We start from the raw sequence: 22,849 nt of genomic DNA, 5'->3' as shown, positions 1-22,849 counted from the left end.
AACATTGCACTTGTACCCCATAAATGTATATAACTTTATGAATAAATAAATAAACTATTTTGAAGATTGCTCCTAAGCAGTGAGTCTTAAAGTCTTTCTCTTTCCTCCAGACTCCACTGTCTTCCAACCTCCAATTCTTTTTGATGTTGGTGATTCTATTCTTCCGATTAATTTGTAATTTTTAAAAGCAACAGAAAATAAAAAGGATCTGTAGGAAGTAAACAGAAGTAGAGGAGATAGAAACTTACAAAAAGTTTGCTGGGCATGAAATTCAGTAGAAAACAAAACAAAACAAAACAAACAAGTAACGGAGACTCTAGGGAACACCTCAGCAATATAAATCAGACATGTTGTGCTCTTTCATATTTTCTTAGCCTTTCTTAAAGACTCCTTTTATGCTATGGCACACTTTTGGCTTTATTTACATGATTAATTGCTTAGGAACTAAGCTCTTACTATTGGTGATATGAGTCATTGTTTCCTTTGTTCATTCATTAAATAATTATTTATTGATATTCTACCATATTCCGGACACTAAGAATACAAGGTAAAAAGCAAACACAGTTATGGGCTTTGATTAACTTTAAAGGAATCATATAACAGGAATACTTAATGTAGTTGGGGAAAACTTGTGGAGCCTAAAAGCAGTAGTTTACTTTGGTTTTCTCCAAACTCTCACAAGCTCTTTAAAATCTAATTCTGATCATGACGAAATCCTCAAGTGGTAGAATGCAGGGCTCAGACAAACAAGAAAAAAATGAAAATGTTAGTTCAAGATGTGCATGAAGATTAATCAAGCAGAAAGACAAACTCATTTTGAACATCAAAAGCTCTCCAATAGTACTTCTGTGTGAAATGTGAATAAACCCAGCGATATAGGGATAAAACAAAATTGTACATAACCTGTAAGCCCCACAAAGGTAGACTTCTGTTCACCCAAAAGATATGAGACCTATAAAAAGAATAATAATAAGTTAGTTTTTTAAAATGTGAAAAATCTATTCACTTTTAAAGTTCAGTTAAAGTTGGAAATATTAAAATAATGCTAGCATAAAAAAGACAAAATATCAAAATTAACATTTGAAAAAATATTGTTGCCTTAGTTTTCTTTTTGCTAATATTCATTTCTATTCCAATAAAAACTTTCTGAATTTCATTTTTTGTTACTGTTAATAAAATACGTGACATTATTTAAAGAATGACATGGCTGGGCAGAATAACCTTAAACCCTTTACTGGATAATTCTATACTGCAAAGTCATTTAATAGTCGTCTATAAACTCTAAGATTTTCTTACTTGTAACAGGACATATATATGTCCTGTATAAATACAACAGTATAAATAATCAGAAAAAAGTCAGTAACAGAGTATACAACACAATAATATTTCAGACTTGAAGTTTTATAAAATATTTAACATACCATGCAAAACAGTGTGACTGGGGTTAACATATTGGGCAAGACAAGGAGTAATCATCTTTAGTCGCTAAAAATAATATATTTTCTGATGATAAAAAGGCTTATGCTCTGGCAAGAACATCATAACACTTAATATCCCTCTAATTCTAATTTTCCACAATTTATAACCTAGCGGTGTCTACATCATTTAGTACACAGTTGATTCCAACGGGAGTTACTCACAGCAATATACCCTATTCAGGAAAAGATGAAAATAACTACATTTTCCTGAAGAGAGGCAGGTGAATGGTAGTTTTTCCCATCTCAGTAAATGGTGCCAAATCTCATTTTATCTGGCTACTCAAAACTTGAGCATCCTTTTAGATACTTTCTTCTCCTGCATCTGTAAATACTAAATTCACTAGCCACCAAACCTTTTCAGTCACTGCAACCAACTATCTGCAGAATTCATCTGCTTCTTTTTGTGTCTACTACCACAATCACCTTATTCTAAGCCACCATTTTTCACAATTGGATGCTTGCAAAAACCTACCAGTGGGAACACTGCACCTTCTTTTGCCTTCTACCATTTTTCTTCCAAGTCGCAAATACACAGATTCTTTCAAAATGCGTTTTAGATCACATTACCCTATTCCATATTGTGTATTGCCTTTGCACTTTCGTTAGAATAAAGATCAAAACAGTTGACATGGCACTCTTAGACTTATTCAAGTGGACTCACTCCTTCCTTCTACAAGCCCTTTTTACATTCTCTCCTCTCATCCTAGAAGTCTCAGCTCAACCCTCTGTGTTTCAGGGAAACCCTCTCTGAGGATTCCACTTGATCAACTTTGTCAACTAATCCCTTGGGCCGTGTCACCCATCACACCTTTCCTGCCACTCATCTCGTGGAAACTTTATATTTACTTGTATATATGTTTCTTTAATGGCTGTCTCCTCTCAATTACAAGTTCTGTAAGATAAAATAACTATCTAATTTACTCACCATTATAAACCCAATGCCTTGCTAAGTACATGCATATATTAAACTAGGCAACCAATGATCAATGATAAATGGTGCCAATTAAGGCAAAGTTATAACTTATGGATTCATTATCACTGTCTTTTCTAAAACACTTTTATATTCTGAGTAACATTTGAGAAATCAGACTACAACAAAGTGTGTCAGAGTGAAGAGGGATTGATGCCCAGTTTTGTTAAGTGGAAAAATTATGTGCCACAAAAGTTACTATATTGTCAAGTAGATAGCAATCTCTGGAAAAAAATATAAATTAAGTTGCTGAACAGAAGTGCGTATTTTCAAAGAAAATTTGTAATTAACATAGACTTATTAAAATCTGCTTGACTTTCATAATCGCCATTCTGACTGGCGTGAGATGGTATCTCATTGTGATTTTGATTTGCATTTTTCCATTGATCAGTGATGTTGAGCTTTTTTTCATATGTTCATTGGCTGCATAAATGTCTTTTTTTTTGAGAATTGTATGTCCATAAACTTTGCCCAGTTTTTGATGGGGTTGTTTTTTTCATGTAAATTTGTTTTAGTTCCTTGTAAATTATGGATATTAGACCTTTGTCAGATGGGTAGATTGAAAAAATTTCCTCCTATTCTGTAGGTTGCCTGATATTTACTCTGATTATGGTTTCTTTTGATGTGCACAAGCTCTTTAGTTTACTAAGATCCTGTTTGTCAATTTTGGCTTTTGTTGCAATTGCTTTAGGCGTTTTTGTCATGAAGTCTTTGCTCATGCCTATGTCCTGAATGGTATTGACTAGGTTTTCTTCTAGGGCTTTTCTGGTTTTGGGCTTTACATTTAAGTCTTTAACCTATCTTGAGTTAATTTTTGTATAAGGTGTAAGGAAGGGGTCCAGTTTCAGTTTTCTGCATATGGCTAGCCAGTTTTCCCAGCACCATTTATTGAATAGAAGATCCTTTTTAAAAAGTCAAGAAACAACAGATGCTGGAGAATTAGGAACGCTTTTATACTGTTGGTGAGAATGTAAATTAGTTCAACCATTGTCGAAAACAGTAGGGCGATTCCTCCTCAAGGAGCTAGAACCGGAAATACCATTTAATCCAGCAATCCCATTACTGAGTACATAACCAAAGGAGTATAAATCATTCTACTCTAAAGACACATGCACACTTATGTTTATTGCAGCACTATTTACAATGGCAAAGTCATGGAACCAACCAGAATGCCTATCAATGATAGACTGGATAAAAAAATGTGGTACATATACATCATGGAATATTATGCAGTCATAAAAAGGAATGAGATCAGGTCCTTTTCAGGGACATGGATGAAGGTGGAAGGCATCATCCTCAGCAAACTAACATGGGAGTAGAAAACCAAACACCACATGTTCTCACTCATAAGTAGACGTTGAACAATGAGATCACATGGACACAGGGAGGGGAACAACATATACCAGGGCCTGTTGGGGACTGGGGGGTGAGGGGAAGGAACTTAGAAAAAGTAATAATAAAGTTAGTTTAAGACTTTTACACTGCGAGTATAGCAGATTTGGTGAAATTAATACTTTTCTACAGGGTCCAAATGAAATAATTTTCTAATGTGTATATCTGAAATTTGTAGTACAATCAACTTCATATTTTTAAAACTCCAAAAAAAAATCTGTTTACCTCAAACTAATGGCATTTTCTTTGGTCTGTGATATTGGTAGGCAATTGAAATGTCATAAAGAATTTAAATAAGAGTTTTAAAAAAAGGCATACTTATTTTCCAGGCTCGACTATGTCTTGTGAAATAGGCTTCAGAATCAATAAAAAAAAAAAAAAATTGTACAAATCTCATATATAAATTTCAAAGAGATCTCCAATGGAAAGACATACTTTTATCAGTTTCTTTAACATTAAATTGGATAAATACATAGAAGGAAATGTATACATTTTGGTAAAAACCAGTGTTCAAGCCCTCCTTTGTAAAATGAATTTATCATGAAAAAAAGAATGTGGGATCTAATCTGCCCATTCCGAGATAACCTCCAAAATGAGAAGTGAAACCAAAACTGACAGCCAAATTATAATTTCAAGTGAAAATTTAATCTCATTGATAAAAAAACACTAGGAAGAAAGAAAACATGCACAATAATATTTATTTCAGTATTATTTATAGCAGGAGAATAACTGGAATCTACCTGAATACCTAACAAGAAGAGAATTTAAGTAGCAGATGCATCATCATCATCAAGTAAAACAACAAAAACATTACAAATGAGGAAAAAGTCATTAAAATATTACCTTAGGTCATACCAGTATGTGTATGTTACCTACATGTCTGTGTGTAGAGATAATTTGCAAATGAAGTCTTTAAAAATGCTAAAAGTATTTATTCTAGGTGTTGTGATCTCAGATAATGTTTACTTCCTTGCCATATATATCTATATTGTAATAAGCATGAAACATTTTTAAATAATAAACAAATTTCCTTTTTCAAAAATATAAAAAATTAAATAAAAAAATGCAAACCAAAACCCAAATATATATCATTTAGTTATTCTGAATTAGACTATCCTGTTGACAAAATTCATGTATGAAGCATTATTATGAAAACTAAAGGAACCATACCAAACAATGGAAGGAAAAGCAAAAGTTAAATATAGGAACTTAATAATGTAGCCTCAGTCACTTTTCCCAGAACACTTATGAACCATCTTAAAAGTAGGAAAATAGAGGGTAGAAGTGTGAGAGCAGCTTTGGCAGAGGAGGTGGGAGTCAGGAGGTGAATATGTTTAGCAGAAGAACAAAGCATTTGAAAGTAATAGGGTTAACATGCAGGACATAATTCATATGAAAGAATATGTTGCTCACAAACCCAAGATGAACTCAAAGACTGATAGCTCAAAAACAAACTAATATAAGCTTGTAATGTATTAACAAATAATAAATAAAACGGGAGGGTAAATTATACAACTCCCCTGACCATAATATACACTAAAATCTGGATACTAGATATGATACTAAGCCCACATTTCAAGACAAACATAAAATATTTAATACACATCCAAAAACTAGGTGACCAAAATATGAAAGCATATGAGTCTTGCCAATATGTTAGAAAGACTTTTCAGTATTTGAATCCTTTCAAAACACTGGAAACATTTAATCCCAGTTTCGACAACCAACTATCAAGGATGTTACAGAGAAGACTGATGACTAACTCTTTGAAAGAATGGACATTAAGGGCCCTTCCACCAGACATAACATTGGCTGTGACAGAGTTGGCTTTAATTAACATTCATTCTCCCCCTTCCATGGCATAGAGTCGAGTGCAAAAAAGTCACTCTTCAGTCAACTACATTTCTCAGTCTTTGTGTCAAGGTATGATAATATAACTGGTTCTCATGTGGGACCTGAGTATGAAGTACAAGCAAAAGTAATGCTTGTCATTTGTTGGCCAATAATTTTTAAAAACATATATGCCTTCTCCAAGCTCTCTTTCTCATTTTGAAATCAGGATGCAAAGATTCTGGTCTTAGGACAATACATAATCACAAAATGCAGGGGGCTTGTACATATATATAATACCTACCATGTTATGGAGTATGTGTGTGTGTGTGTGTATGTGTGTGTCTGTGTCTGTGTGTGTATGTTTGTGTATGTGAATCATTATATGGAGAAAAGGTTCACAATGACCAAAAACACCAGTATTAGACTCCAGTAAACAAAAATATGCTTTTAAATTTTTGAGATTTGTTAGAGAACTTTGTCCTACTTCAATCTAAAAAATAATCAATATACAAAAAAGAAGAAAAGGTCTACATTAAAATATTCATTCCTATTGATCATCAAATATTTAAGAGCTATTGTCAAAATTCTATTTCTTCCTTTAATAGTCGTTACCCTGAGGAAAAAATAATATTTAAAATTTGAATTTCACTTAAACACACAGTTTGCTATATTAGGCGTTGATTTTAAATGGAATCCAAATACCATAAAATAGAAGCCTGTTCATGTGCTTCTTACCTGTGTCTCTATCACTTGATGTTAAAAACTAATAATCATTTCGACAATTTTTAAAGTAGATACAGATGCATGAGTTTGGACACAGTGATGAACTGTAAGCATCAGCAGGCAATGAGTTAATTCTGACGGCTCATCTTTCAGTGTAATTTATAAACTACATGCTGCAGGTGTGCTTCCTTTCCTAACATCTTTAAATCATTTACTACACATTGTGTGTACATCACAGTTTGCCATTCACACATCATATATTGACAGTAAAATTCTTTTCATATTATTCAGTTTTCCCATATTATAATGTTTTCATATCAGTTTTGATTGCTGAAAGGGATTTAAAAATAAAGCAAAGCAGCACAAAATATCTGCAGACTTACCATGTCAGAAGCTCTAATTAAATAAATCTCTTTGCTTAATTAGCCTCATTATTTTAAAATAGAGCCTGCACCCATAAAGGCGACTTCTGTTTTTCATTAACCAATACTGCACTGACAATGGGAACTAAACAGAACATTGTATTCAAAATGGAACCATAGATATTTTTTAATTACTGTAATCTGATTTTTCAAATGTATATCCTCTACAATTGTGGCCAAATATTCTTAGTGATATTACATAGAAGTTAATTGTAGGAAACTTTGTTCCTCTTAATGTTTTCAAATAATATAATTTTACTCTGCTAACACCCACCAAATGCCCTTTTACCCTTAGAAGGATTCCATCATGCCTCATTTTATGATTTTCAGGTCTTGCTAGCGTACTTTTTATTTATAAATCACCACATTTTAAAAATAATTCTGATATGATTGTAGAATAATTTGTTACATGAACCATTTTAATAACACTGACATCTCCAGACAGTAGTCCTCAATCATTTTTATTGTGCAACACACTATCAATAAAATTGCTGAGCATCATTTCATTAATTCAGCAGCATTCACTGACCTACCAAGTCCTGTGCTTAGTGTGAGAGCTACAGAGGAAAACACTGCATGGTTCTTGCCCTTGGTGAGCATGTAGAAAGGACTGATGAGTGAATGGTAAAATCAAGGGCAATGCTTTGGCTGTTGTGAGAGAAGTATGTGGGAGAGTACCCAGAAGATACTCCTAAGCCAGAGTGGAACTGGGCTACAGGGCACAATACCCATAAGGATTTTAGATTAACTGATATCCAAAAGGTTGTTTTCCTGAAGGCCCTGGAGTCCAGAAGCAAGTCAAAAAAGTGTGGGTTGTGAGGAGCAGGAAACCTAATTTCCCAGGAGAGGGAGAAGAATGTTCAAAGGCCCAGAGGAAGGGAGATCAAAGGTGCATAAGCTACTTCAAGTAGTTCAGCATAGCTGGAGTAGGTGGCTGATGAGGTGGAGTAGCCAAAGTTAGATTACTAAGGAACTTCTTTTACTCATGTATCCATTCATTCATTTAACAAATAACTATTGTTTGCCACTTCATGCCAAGCTCTGGGGATTCAGGCAATGATCCCTGCTGTCATGGAATATCCTCTCTAGTATTCATGGAATACCACAGAAAACAAAATAAATGACTAAAATTAGGTAGAATATGTAAAAGAGAAACAGGCTCTACAGAAAAAAAAAGAAAAAGAAAAAGAAGAAAACTACTAACGGAGTCTTATGAGGAGATTACAATGTTAAATAGGAAGCTTCATGTTATCTGAGGAAGTGTGCCTTATGTTATCTGAAGGAAGAGAATCCTGGGCACAAAGAAACGCCCCTATGAAGGACCTAAGCTGGGTGTGTCTGGTATGATCAAGAACAGAGAGAGGCCAGTGTGGCTCGACCAGATAGAATGGGTGTGGGATGAGTAGTGGGTTGTGAAGATATAAGGCCGTGGTAAGTACTTTGGCAATCAGAGCAGAGTCATATCAAGATGTGACTTATATTTTACAGAAATAGCTTCTACATTAAGAATCTATCAAAAGGGAACAAAGGTAGAATTAGCAGGATTAATTAATTAGGAGGCTATTGCAGCACTCCAGGTGTGAGAAGGTGGCTTGTACAAGCATGGTGGCATTGAGAAGTGATTGTGTGCCAGGTTTATCTTGAAAGTAGAAATGAGAGAATTTTCTAGGGCATTTGTATATGCTGCAGAAAAGTAAAGCATTGACTCTAAAGCTTTTGGTCCAAGCAACTTTTAGGATGTAATTGTTATCCGCTGGAATGCGGAAGGCTGTGAGTAGAGCAGGGTTTGGGGGAAGGATAGAGTTTTCGTTCATTGAGATGTGGAAAAGCACTGAAAAAGCTAATTGGAACACGGTGAGTCTGAAATGTCTGGACATCAAAGTTCTAAAGTTAAATATGCAGTTGGAATTTGGGGGAATGGGAACACACTGGTTTCCTGTGGTCACTGCTTAAACAGAGATAAAAAGCATGATAAGATTAGTCCTGAGGGTCTCAAAGCAGAGTGGCAAATATGAGAAAACCTCTGTTTCTTCATATATAAAGTGAGAATAATAAGATGAAGTATATACTGAAAAAAATAACACATATAAGAAAACTAGTCTAATGACAGAAATAGCAGGAACTCCAAAATAAACAACCTTTTCACAGATTAAAAGTTCCCTAAGGGTACTGAATGTTCCTATGCATCTCTACATCTTTGCAAATAGCAAAGTGACTGGTACATGCTAAGTAATAAAAATACAGTGAAATATTCATAATTATATTTCATTAAATAGTTTTATAAAGAATTATAGATTATTAAATAAAACTTCACTTATTAATCTTTAACATTAAATAAACACAGATACCTTTAAATAAATACAAACCTTTAAACAAATACAGAATCATTTTTACTACCTAAACAATCTGAGGGGTAACTAATTCATTTAAATGCATATTATGAGCTCACTTTCCATTTTACTTTGATCATTTCATTTTTTAATTTTCTTAAGGCAGACTTGCATATGAAGAAATAATTGTATAGATGTTAGTCATCAAATTTAAGTTTTCGGCTTTGAAAATCATTGTAAATTTAGTAGGCTTGACAAGGGTCCAGGATGATGATTAGATAAATATTATGCATACAATTACACACCAGTACCTTTCCCTACTGTTTCTAGCAAAAGGCAGAGCCTAAAAAGGAAAATCCACAAATGACTAGAAATATAATTTAATAAGAGCAACACGATTATGAGCACAAAATAAGTCAAGTTAATACTTCAATGTCATTTAACTCAAATAAGATAAAGAACTGCACAGGTTAAAACTGAGTCTTGAGATAGTTATCCTTCCCAATATATGATGGAATGTTTCCATTGAAGGTTTAACTACTTATTATTATGAAAATATAAAACTGTCATGCAGAAGAGTAAATCTTTTGGGAGTATCCGAAAATCAAGAACAAAAATACATTCGGATCTTTAAAGAGACTTACCCACTTTAAAACAAAAACTACCTAATGCACTTTGGCTAGCAATACAATTTTATGCCTAACAGTCCAATATTAGCATCAGACAAACAGAAAAATAATAAAAGATACTTACAAAGAACCTACAAGAATTATGTAGTGCCTGTAAATCAGATCAATTTTATTTGTGACAAACACCTAAAATAACCTTAGAAATTAAGCTCTATACAACAAGCTTTAAATTTAAAATGTGATACAACTCAAAATAATCAAAATAATATTGTTGAAGTTCAGAAAAAGGTACCTTACCATTCATTTCCTTGTGAAGGGTTTTCTAGTAGTACTCGGATTATGTATAATAAGCAGCTTAGTAATTTGAGAGAAAAATTAAACAGGCGTATCCTTAGACCTTTAAACAAATGATAAAAGTTTGATTTTCATTTGAACTTAGTTCACAAAAGACTAAAAAGAATTGTCAAAAATATCAACTTTAAATACAGCACTTAAATTGTGTTTAGAAGCTACACTACTATAATTGTCTAAACTCTCTGAAGTTCTTGGTGGCTGAATTATAATTACCTGAATATTGAAACAAAAAGTGAGTTTGATAGAATACTTGAACTGCAAAGGAGAGTGCATATTTTATAAAAAGAGTAAATCTACATTTGAACATTCAGAAGCCACAAAATTTATGTCCAATCAAGGTTGATTAAAGTATGTTTATAAGTTTAAGCATTTTATATATCCAAAAATTTTGGGGTAAAGTTAAACTGGCTAGAAAATCTAGCTGCTTACAAATTCACAAGCCAAGTTATAAAACTTATACCTTAACAGAATCTTGTAGATTTGATTATAAAGAAATTAATTATATTTGTATAGTTCTATGTTGTATATTTAATATTAACTATATAATTATAATGCTATATTATATATAATTATTCATTATATAATAATATATATTATATAAGTATAGAGAAATCTTACTAGCATTCCCTGAGAAACACACACAAGATCAATCTCTCCATTTCTCTCACATACACACACAATCAATAAATTAAATTCTATTTTTAACTATTTAAAATACCCATGAAATCTTAAACTTTTGTGGGAATTAAAGCTGCCATGTATGTATCTTCTAAACTGTGTAGGTCACAATTATGCAGCCTGTAATATTCAATGATGATGAAGAGTATTTAAGATTAAGCAAAATATGCATAAAGTCTGATTAATATGAGCATTATCTTTCCTGTAATTACCTTGTGATATCTGATTCATGCATTATGAATAAAATTTTGATAAAGGCCTTCCTATAATTATTACTTAATAAAATCTAGAAATGAAATGTCACTTTTTTTGTCCTACTCTGCTATTGTGAGTGTACTTGTGGTAACAGTTCTTACCAGTGAAAAGGTTAATGCTTATCATTTGTGAAATTTTCCCTAGGTTTTCCAATTAAAATGCTGAATACATTTTATGGGTTCACTTCCTTAAAACATCTTTCAAATTATTAATGGAATTGTGCTGGTTTTATAGAAATAGGCCTCCTCAAATAACTGCTTAGTTGCAGCTGACTATGGGTGAAGTATTCAAACAATGCATCCACCTTTTTTGGCCTGGAAAGATAGGACTGTTAGTACTGAAATAAGGGAAACTATTCAGATGATGTGACCCCTTTAGGTAATATCTATTTATGGGGCTTCCTTAGATATTCTGAACAACCATGTTAGAAAAGCAGAAGTTACTAACAGTCTTAACCTTGAGGCCAGCCTGTCATTAAGACTATCTGAGCAGTATGACTTAGATACTGAAATATTCTCTATCATCAGTATTTGGATAACTGCCCACAAGTCAAGCTTCTCTCTTTGAATCCTACCTACAGAGGCACAACTTAATTTCAACAAGAGGATTTGGAGGTCAAAATTCACAGAGCTTAACGTCTATACCAACTAATGCAGGCCTCTCCATTCCTTGTGACATTTTAAGCAATGACCATGAAAAAAAATTGCATATTGGCTTATTACATATGGCTTTTTAAACATATATGGCCTTATGGGAAGCAACAAGCATCAGCGGCACTCCTAACCTTGAAGAGGCTCAGGAGGACAGTGACTATGCCAATTTTGTATTCTTGAAGTTCTACTTTATTACTTTCTTACATTTGTCTGATGCTAAGAATCACTGGGATGTTAAACTCTGAGATCTACCCTACACTTCCTGGCTCAAAATCTCTAGGCTACGAAAGATAGGAATCTGTATATTTCAGTGCAGCCTAGATGTTTCTTATTATTTGGAATGATTAGGAAATATTAAACATTCCCTTCCCTAAATCAGACAATTGTTTCCCATTGTGGTCTGTCAGAGCTTTTTGAAAATACAATATTTAGAGTTAAAACGGAAGGACCCTCATTTAAATTCTTTTCCTCAATGTTTATACTAATCCAGATAGTCCACTCAGAAGTCTACTTATTAACATGGCATTTGGAGAATTGAAGATGTTCAAGAGGCATTAATATCACTATATGTAGTGCCTATACTTTTCTAAAATGTTACCACCTGCTGGAAAAAATAACCAATTTTATTACTCTACCACCTGCTGGAAAAAATAACCAATTTTATTCCTCTGTCTAAAAAGTATTTTGCAAAAGATCACACAGTTGAAATATTTTGAAGTAAATATATGTACGAACAGAGAGGGGAATGAAATGAATAACTTACTCGATCTCTGGTTTTTTATGAAAAATAATTTTAGTCTTTCTTTAAATGTATTTTCATTCATATAGAATTCAACTTGTACCCTGCAAACAGAAAATAAAAACATGTAAATGTATGTAAGCAATCATATCTTTATTTTCATGAAGATCAACAAATATAAATTGATCTGTAGTTTTCTAATTAACTTAAAGAATAATATATTTATTATTATATTATATAATAAATTATTTGATTTAATGCATTATATATTTTAGTAAATTCCCTGCCATGGAGAATGAGAACAGAGTAAAGTACTGATTTATAGAGAAGCAGTTATTTTCTACTTTTAAAGATAGAATCATTTTAAATATTATACATAGTCAATTCAATTATTTGTATTAATGAATGCAATGAGTAGCATGGATTATTCAAAATAGCAATAATGCAAAAGTCTTTAATATGTGTTTGAAATGGGTTTGAATCAGTGCTTTCCCCATTTTTTTCCCTGCTGTAAGAATTAACTGACCGCTTGAAAAATTCACTTTGGGCACCACCACGCCAGATCTACTTATTCAGAATTTTAAAGGGCAGGGCCTAATAATCAATTCTTCACTACACCTAGAGCCTATTTACGACACCATACTCTATAACACTTTACCTTCCTACTTACGGATCAACCAAGAAGTAGTAGAGGCAAATAGAACTGTTAAAGTTACCACAGATAGATTATAAAGCAAACAACTCAATTAATAGACTGTGTATTATATATTTGATCCACTATACAATAATATCAACAGTCTAAAATAATAGCAGTACTTTAATAAATACTCTAAATTCTAGCAAACAGTTTCCCTTTGATAAGGCACAATTAATATTTTCAAAATACTAAGTGAAAAGAGAAATCTTGTTCAGTGCAAGGTAACTTGTAAATAATACTCAATTTCCTTAATCGGTCTCAAATATATTTATTATGAGTTAGAATTTCAAAAACAGCTAAGAATGGGTTTTAATGTTTACACAAAAACAAATATTTAATTTCATTTTTCCTAATATGGTAACATTTTGAAAATGTAATTCACGTAAGACAGATAAGGTTTGGGGGTCTTTTTTTCGGGGGGGGGGGAGATTTTTTATTTTGTTTTTTTTTGCAAGAGTAGATACCTTAGAGAAAATTGGGAGAAAAAAAACAACTGACATTACAAAGCTGCTCATTCATTTGAGAAATATTTCACTGCTATATTATCTCATAAACTCTCTACTACCCTGCTTATTCAAGGAAAACCACGAATAGTTTAAAAGCAATTTCTTGTGTCACAAAAGCAACAGGGCATTTTTTTTTAAATTTTATTATACTTTAAGTTCTGAGATAGATGTGCAGAAAGTGCAGGTTTGTTACATAGGTATGCACGTGCCATGTGTATGGTTTGCTGCATCCGTCAATCTGTCATCTACGTTAGGTATTTCTCCTAATGCTATCCCTTCCCCAGGCCCCAGTGTGTGATATTCCCCTCAACAGGGCATTTTTAAAACTAATTACGAATCAAAATGTATGTGTTGCATCTTCTAAAATACTTGAATGTTCTTTTATATCTTCTCTCTAAAGAATATATTTCTATTTTTATTTCCTTGTTATCATATTCTCACTTTGTTTTTTCTTCACCTTATATATTAAATGAAATTGTTTTAAAATAAGCAAGATTCCCTTTAGTTGATAACTTCTCCGGTCTAGAAGCTGGAGAAGTTCTTTAGAAGTTCTAAAGAAGCCACTAAAATGGCAATGATATCTTTTAGCAGATTATTTCCATCTGCACGCCCATGTACATGCGCACACCCTACAAATCGACATACATATACATACTACAAAAGTCCATGCACACACATACAGAAACGAAACTTCATCGGTGTCTTGGAAATGCATTATTGGATCTGTTTCCCTTTTTTATCAAATGAGAAGTCAGTTCATTTTAAATATAGTAACTGTAAATAGTGAGATAAAGCTAAATTAGTTGAAATTTGTTATGGTACATAAGCAAATTTGAGAGGACATACGGCTGTTACAAAAATAATTCAGCAAAGGCCACGCAGATTTGCTTCCTAGAATTACCAAATTTATAAGAATGAGTCCATTTTTCAGATAATATTGGAGTTCAGTACTGGATACGAAACAGAGGAGCCTTTTTTTGTTGGTTTTTTGAGACGGAGTCTCGCTCTGTCGCCCAGGCTGGAGCTCAGTGGCGCGATCTCGGCTCACCGCAAGCTCCGCCTCCCGGGTTCACGCCATTCTTCTCCCCAGCCTCTCCAGTAGCTGGGACCACAGGCGCCCGCCACCACGCCGTGTTAGTCAGGGTGATCTGAATTTCCTGACCTCGTGATCCGCCCGCCTCAGCCTCCCAAACTGCTGGGATTACAGGCGCAGAGAAGCATTTTTTAACTAAAATGAGATCATCTAAAGCCTTAACAAAAATAATGAGGAATCTGGAAAACATATCACATATGGAAAGGTAGAAGAAACTAGAAAGAATTCATAATTATGAAGAGTTAGGAGTCACGGTTGTCTTTAAATATTTCAGTTACCAACATTATTAAAATGGAATGACATATAATGTGATTCTCTATTAAACAGAACTAATATTCAATACACAAATTATGAATGAGAATTATCCAACTGTGAAATGGCCATCAACGTGGAGAGCTCTCCAATACCTATAAATGTGCCAAAGGCTGGACAACAGCATGCGAGCCACTGGCTGTTTTTCCTGAGAGCAAAGGCAATTTTGCATGGTGTGAAGTCTCTCATTAAATAATTTACTAATCCCAATGTAATTATCAAATTATGTGAAGTAAAACTCTTAATGAATCTGGCGATCTCGCTGAGTCAATATAATCATTGAGAAACATGGATTATGCTAAAACATGAAATTATACAACTTTAAAAAAAAATAGTAGTAGACTATGTTAGTGTAATCTTTCGTGTACTCTTACACTAAGTTAGTGTACTCTTTCTGGACCTTCCCCACAATCACAGAGTTTTGATTTATGGCAAATCTGCTCTCATCACTTTTTAAGATGTCATTTTTGTCAGAGGCTTATACAAAAGCTAAAATTTAAGGTAATTCTGTTACATTTATTCAAATACAATAATAGCAATTTTATTTTATTTAAAAAGATACTGGAATTCCAATCATTATTAGGTGGTATCTTCTATTGAAATATGTTCTTGCTATTTAATAGTTATTTTTATGTTGATCAACAACATTTTATCCGGGTAGATGTTATATATTCTTTGTGACACTTATTTCTGGCTATTTTATAATTTTGGTTGCTTTTTAAAACTGTTTTGTTCCAATCTTTAACTTTTTGGTTTTGATATTGGAAATGGCTACCATGTTGACCTCTCTTACATGTGATTTTTTTTCACATTTATTACTTGGGTTTGCTAGACAGACAGTTATGAACATGTTCTTTAATATTTCTACAGTAAGAACTCACTTAATGTCATCCATAGCTTCTTTGTGACTTTAGGAGAAATGATAGGTAGGCCGGGCACGGTGGCTCACACCTGTAATCCCAGCACTTTGGGAGGCCGAGGCGGGCGGATCACAAGGTCAGGAGATCGAGACCATCCTGGCTAACATGGTGAAACCCTGGCTCTACTAAAATACAAAACATTAGGCGGGCATGGTGGTGGGCACCTACTCGGGAGGCTGCGGAAGGAGAATGGTGTGAACCTGAGAGGCGGAGGTTGCAGTGAGTGGAGATCATGCCACTGCACTGCAGCCTGGGCGACAGAGCAAGACTCCATCTCAAAAAAAAAAAAAAAAAAAAGAAAAGAAAAGAAATGATAGATAACAAATCCAAATTTACCATAGGCTAATTGCTGTAAACAAGAGTTAGGTTTCTACTGGCCACAAAAATGTCACCAAACTTCTAAATAAAGACCAAAATACTTTTGATATTAAAGGTTGAAATACATATGAGCTATACATACATTCAAGAAAGATTAGTGAAAACAAGCAAGGTTATTTACCCACTTGTTCCAGTTCAGGGTGGTAGGTGGCCAGAGCCCATCCTAGCAGCTCAAGGGACCAGGCAGGACCCCACCTGGACAGGACGCCATCACATTGCAAGACACACTCAAACATCAATACTCATGCTACGATCATTTAGACACACGAATTCTCCTAACTTGCACATGTTTGGCATATGGGAGGAAACTGCAGTAACTGAAGAAAACCCACGCAGACATGGACAGAATGTGCAAACTCCACACAGACAGTCACCCCAATCAGGAATAGATTTTTTTTCTCAACAATGTTATAACAAAACAATGTTGAATGAAATGGCATTATTTGAGGAACTACTGTGTTTACATTTCATTGTTTATGCCTTACTACATTGACTAGCACTTTTGAGGGGGAAAAAAGGTCAAATAATTGTGGTGTCCCTTTCTTATAAGAGGATGCCTCTAGTGTTTTAGCAGTAATTAATTACACTTGGCCCTTTGTATCCGTTAAGTTCCACATCTATGTATTCAACTAGTTGAGGACAGGAAATATTTGGGAAGAACAAAAAACAACATCTGTACTAAACATGTACAGACTTGTTTTTCTTGTCATTATTCCCTAGGCAATACAATATAACAACAATTTACATAACTTTCATGTTTTATTAGGTATTTAGTAGTACTTAGGTACTACTAAGTGCTATTTCCCTCCTAATTTTCCTAATGATACAGACCTGTTTTTCTTGCCATTATTCCTTAGGCAATGCAGTATAGCAACTATTTACATAACTTTTGTATTTTATTAGGTATTATAAGTAATCTAGAGATAATTTAAAGTATAATGGAGGCTGTACATAGATTATTATGCAAATCTTATGCCATTTTATATGAGGCACTTGAGCATTGTGGATTTTGGTATCCACAGAAGTCCTGGAACCAATCCCCATGACTACCGAGGAACAATTGTATTTTGCTGATCTTGGGATTGCTTAAATATTTACACTTTACTAAAAATTATATCAGTAATGGATGAGTATTGATGGTTATTAAAAAAACCTATATTGAATCTATCAAGTTAATAGTATATTGTTGCTTTTCTTTTCATGTACTGATTTGGTGAATTACTTCAACAGTTTTCCTATGATGCAATTGTTTTTGTCTATCCTGGAATAAGTTGTCTTTGTGATGGTAAACTATTTAGGTAATTTACTATTGGATTCATTCTCCTATACTTTTTCAGGAGTTTTTCTTCTACAGTCATAATGATGTGATGTCTTTTTTAGATTATTCTGTTATCTTCGAATATGAATTGAAAAACTCCAGATTTTTCTATGGTCTGAAACAATTTAGATACTGCAGAGATGTTTTTTGCAACTGTCATCAATTTTTCCTAATGATATCAACTACCTTAATGTTGATTTTAATTTGATACTTTTTTTTTCATTTTCCTTTTATTCTTTTGTTCTGGTACTTGAGTTCAATGTAAAATTTACCTGGAATCTTGTTAAAATGCAATTTCCCTGATTCACTCTTAAAATTCTTATTCAATAAATTTAAATTAGGCCTCATCATTTTAATAACACAAAAAATAATTCTGAGACAGGCTGTCAATGCACCATTCTTTCAGAAACACTAGTTTGCTTTTTTCTAGGGCCGGTGCCTTGACACCTATTTAGGATGTCAAACTTTTGTGGACAGTCCCTTTTAAATCTTACAGTAGACATAGATCATTATCAGAGGAAGGTTCTTCCTCTGTGTCTACTTCTTACTACCAAGTACTGTTTCCCTCCCTCTTTCTTCTGATTCTGCAACATTGGTCATGGAGTCCATATATAAGATGTTTATTACTGTACTCATCTCAAACAAGGGATTATCTGCCTGGACCTTCTGGTCTCAGCAGGCAGATTCAATGGATGCACAGAAGTCCTGTTCTCTATTTATTTGATGTTCATTGTCCTTTGGAAAATGTACATCTGAATGGCAAGTTAATATACATAGCTCCCAGTACAACTTGCATTTCTAAGAACTTTTCACCTGGAGTTATTTCTGTGCTTCTAGATTGTGGCATCCTGCTAATTCCATGTTTGGTGATCTGACTTTGATCAGTAAGGAGAAAGTATACTGCCAAGGTTCTCTCACTCTGTTTTCACTACTAACAAAAATAAAAATTATACCTTTCCAAATGTATCACATTATTTTCAGTTTACTCCTACTTTCTCTAAGGTCATTGTGATGGAATGAATTATGTTCCCCTAAAAGAAAATGTCCTAGCTCTCATGACCACAGAATTCAAGCTTATTTGGGAATGAGGTTATTGCAGACATAATTAGTTAAATTAATATGAGGGTATACTATAATAGGATGAGCCCTTAATCGAATATGACAGATGTCTTTATAAGAAAAGAAAAACTTGCACACAGACACATATGCAGAAGGAAGATGGTCATATGAAGACAAAGGCAGAGATTGAGTTATACTTTCAAAACTCAAGGAACACCTGGGACTACTAGAACCTGGAAAAGGCAAGGAAAGATCCTCTCCTAGAGCCTTAGTAAAGCGCATGGCCCTGCCTACACCCTATGTTCAAATTTTCAGCCTCCATTACTGTCAGTCAATAAACTTCTAATGTTTTCAAGCACCAAGATTGTGGCAGTCCTAAATACAGTCTTTTTCTATAATGGAGACAATACCAGTTCTCAGTCACACCACATTTATTCATTAGAATGTAAACTCCATGAGGGCAAGGGCCATATTGAGTTTTGTCCATGCTTATATCATTAGCATTCCACATATTAGTTAGGACCTACTGGACATTAAAGATTAAGAGATAAATTCCTGAATGAAGGCATAATGTAGTAGCCAATTTTTTCTTTGGTACAAACCATGAGGACTCTGAACTAATAGTATGGTAGGAGAGATAAAATAATCTTATTTTTCTTCCTTATGTTATAACATCTGAGGATGCAAAACTTGGGTTTATGGTGAGGTGAATCCTTGGGAACTCTTTCTTATTCCAACTTAATCTACCTTATGATTAATGTCATTTCCCCACAGATTTTGTAAATAGGTTATGAATTTAGATTTTATTTATTTGTACCTTTAGCTATCTATGATTTTAATAAATGTTTATAAAGAAAGTATACTATTATTAATTTATTTGATTTTTGCTTTAGTAACGTAGATATCAACTTTATAGAAAAGGAAACTTTGGGCCAGACGTGGTGGCTCATGCCTGTAATCCCAGCACTTTGGGAGGCCGTGGCAGGTGGATCACCTGAGGTCAGGAGTTCTAGACCAGCCTGGCTAAAATGGTGAAACCCCATTTATACTAAAAATACAAAAATTAGCTGGGTGTGGTGGCACATGCCTGTAATCCCAGCTACTTGGGAGGCTGAGGCGGAAGAATCACTTGAACCTGGGAGGTGGAGGTTGCAGTGAGCTGAGATTGCACAACCGCACTCCAGCCTGGGTGATAGTGTGAGACTCCACCAAAAAAAAGGTAGGAAAGAAGAAAGGGAGGGAGGGAGGGAGACAGAGGGAGAGAGAAAGAAAGAAGGAGAAAGAAAGAAAGAAGAGAGAGAAAGAAAGAGAAAGAAAGAGAAAAAGAAAGAAGAAAGAAAGAAAGAAAGGAAAAAAGGGAAAGAAAGAAAATGAAACACTGATTCAAATAATTTTAGTGACTGGACCAAATTCATACAGCTAGGATGGAAAGTGGGACATGTTTGTTAAGGTCTGCCCTGTGATTGTTGACTCTAAACCAGATTCCTATCCATTTCCAAATATTCATACTTAATTTCTGATAACCAACAAATGAAGGCTTGTCAAACACACAAAAACAAACATAGACAAATAGGAATTAATTAAATGAAAACTCTTCTGTACATCAAAGGAAACAGAGTAAACAGACAATATACAGAATGCCAGAAAATATTTGCAAACTATGCATCCAACAAAGAGCTAATATCCAGAATCTATAAGGAACTCAAACAACTCAACAAGAAAAAAATATAAACTCTTTAAAAAGTGTGCAAAGGCCTCGGGAGCCAAGATGGCCAAATAGGAACAGCTCCAGTCTACAGCTCCCAGCCTGAGCGACACAGAAGACGGGTGATTTCTGTGTTTCTGTTTGAGGTACTGGTTTCATCTCACTAGGGAGTGCCAAACAGTGGGTGCAGGACAGTCGGTGAAGCGCACTGTGTGCCAGCCAAAGCAGGGCGAGGCATTGCCTCACTCGGGAAGCGCAAGGGGTCAGGGAGTTCCCTTTCCTAGTCAAAAAAAGGGGTAACAGATGGCACCTGGAAAATCGGGTCAGTTCCACCCTAATACCGTGCTTTTCCAACGGGCGTGGAAAATGGCACACTAGGAGATTGTGTCCCGCACCTGGCTCAGAGGGTCCTATGCCCACGGAGTCTCGCTGATTGCTAGCACAGCAGTCTGAGATCAAACTGCAAGGTGGCAGCGAGGCTGGGGGAGGGGCACCCGCCATTGCCCAGGCTTGCTTAGGTAAACAAAGCAGCCAGGAAGCTCGAACTGGGTGGAGCCCACCACAGCTCAAGGAGGCCTGCCTGCCTCTGTAGGCTCCACCTCTGGGGGCAGGGCACAGAAAAACAAAAATTTAGCAGGAACCTCTGCAGACTTAAAAGTCCCTGTCTGACTGACAGCTTTGAAGAGAGTAGTGGTTCTCCCAGCACGCTAGAGATCTGAGAATGGACAGACTGCCTCCTAAAGTGGGTTCCTCGCCCCTGAGCAGCCTAACTGGGAGGCACCCCCCTGTAGGGACAGACTGACACCTCACTCAGCCAGGTACTCCTCTGAGACAAAACTTCCAGAGGAACTATCAGACAGCTGAATTTGTGGTCTCATGAAAATCCGCTGTTCTGCAGCCACCGCTGCTGACACCCAGCCAAACAGGGTCTGGAGTGGACCTCTAGCAAACTCCAACAGACCTGCAGCTGAGAGTCCTGTCTGGTAGAAGGAAAACTAACAAACAGAAAGGACATCCACACCAAAAACCCATCTGTACATCACCATCATCAAAGACCAAAAGTAGATAAAACCACAAAGATGGGGAAAAAACAGAGCAGAAAAACTGGAAACTCTAAAAAGCAGAGCACTTCTCCTCCTCCAAAGGAATGCAGTTCCTCACCAGCAACGGAACAAAGCTGGACGGAGGATGACTTTGACGAGTTGAGAGAAGGCTTCAGATGATCAAAATACTCCGAGCTATGGGAGGAAATTCAAAACAATAGCAAAGAAGTTAAAAACTTTGAAAAAAAATTAGACGAATGGATACCTAGAATAACCAATGGAGAGAAGGGCTTAAAGGAGCTGATGGAGCTGAAAGCCAAGTATCGAGAACTACGCGAAGATTGCAGAAGCCTCGGTAGCAGATGCAATCAACTGGAAGAAAGGGTATCGCTGATGGAAGATGAAATGAATGAAATGAAGCGAGAAGAGAAGTTTAGAGAAAAAGGAATAAAAAAAAATGAACAAAGCCTCCAAGAAATTTGGGACTATTTGAAAAGATCAAACCTACGTCTGATTGGTGTACCTGAAAATGACAGGGAGAATGGAATCAAGTTGGAAAACACTCTGCAAGATATTATCCAGGAGAACTTCCCCAATCTAGCAAGGCAGGCCAACATTCAGATTCAAGAAATACAGAGAACGCCACAAAGATACTCCTCGAGAAGAGCAACTCCAAGACACATAATTGTCAGATTCACCAAAGTTGAAATGAAGGAAAAAATGTTAAGGGCAGCCAGACAGAAAGGTCGGGTTACCCACAAAGGGAAGCCCATCAGACTAACAGCTGATCTCTCCGCAGAAACTCTACAAGCCAGAAGAGAGTGGGGGCCGATATTCAACATTCCTAAAGAAAAGAATTTTCAACCCAGAATTTCATATCCAGCCAAACTAAGCTTCATAAGTGAAGGAGAAATAAAATACTTTACAGACAAGCAAACGCTGAGTGATTTTGTCACCACCAGGCCTGCCCTAAGAGAGCTCCTGAAGGAAGCACTAAATATGGAAAGGATATCACCACTGATGCCACAGAAATACAAACTACCATCAGAGAATACTATAAGCACCTCTATGCAAATAAACTAGAAAATATAGGAGAAATGGATAAATTCCTCGACACATACACCCTCCCAAGACTAAATCAGGAAGAAGTTGAATGCCTGAATAGAGCAATAACAGGCTCTGAAATTGAGCCAATAATTAATAGCCTACCAACCAAAAAAGTCCAGGACCAGATGGATTAAAGCCGAATTATACCAGAGGTACAAAGAGGAACTGGTACCATTCCTTCTGAAACTATTCCAATCAATAGATAAAGAGGAAATCCTCCCTAACTCATTTTATGAGGCCAGCATCATCCTGATA

At 35.1% G+C, this 22,849-nt stretch overlaps 1 protein-coding gene across 2 annotated transcripts in view; it reads right to left on the bottom strand.

Annotated features, from left to right (window-relative positions):
- KCNT2 (potassium sodium-activated channel subfamily T member 2) overlaps positions 1-22,849 on the bottom strand; it is a 394,167-nt gene that overhangs the window by 261,855 nt on the left and 109,463 nt on the right. For both annotated transcript variants that reach the window (XM_030818707.1, XM_030818708.1), the window contains exons 2-4: positions 12,481-12,560; positions 10,075-10,174; positions 904-952 (exon numbers count right to left, since the gene is read on the bottom strand). In XM_030818707.1, coding sequence (XP_030674567.1) covers positions 904-952; positions 10,075-10,174; positions 12,481-12,560 — 229 coding nt within the window. The remainder of the gene's footprint in view (positions 1-903; positions 953-10,074; positions 10,175-12,480; positions 12,561-22,849) is intronic.

The sequence above is a fragment of the Nomascus leucogenys genome, chromosome 9, assembly GCF_006542625.1.
Source record: "Nomascus leucogenys isolate Asia chromosome 9, Asia_NLE_v1, whole genome shotgun sequence".
Lineage (NCBI taxonomy): Eukaryota > Metazoa > Chordata > Mammalia > Primates > Hylobatidae > Nomascus > Nomascus leucogenys.
Note: the sequence above shows the minus strand (reverse complement) of the source record. Positions and strands in the feature narration are given on the sequence as shown.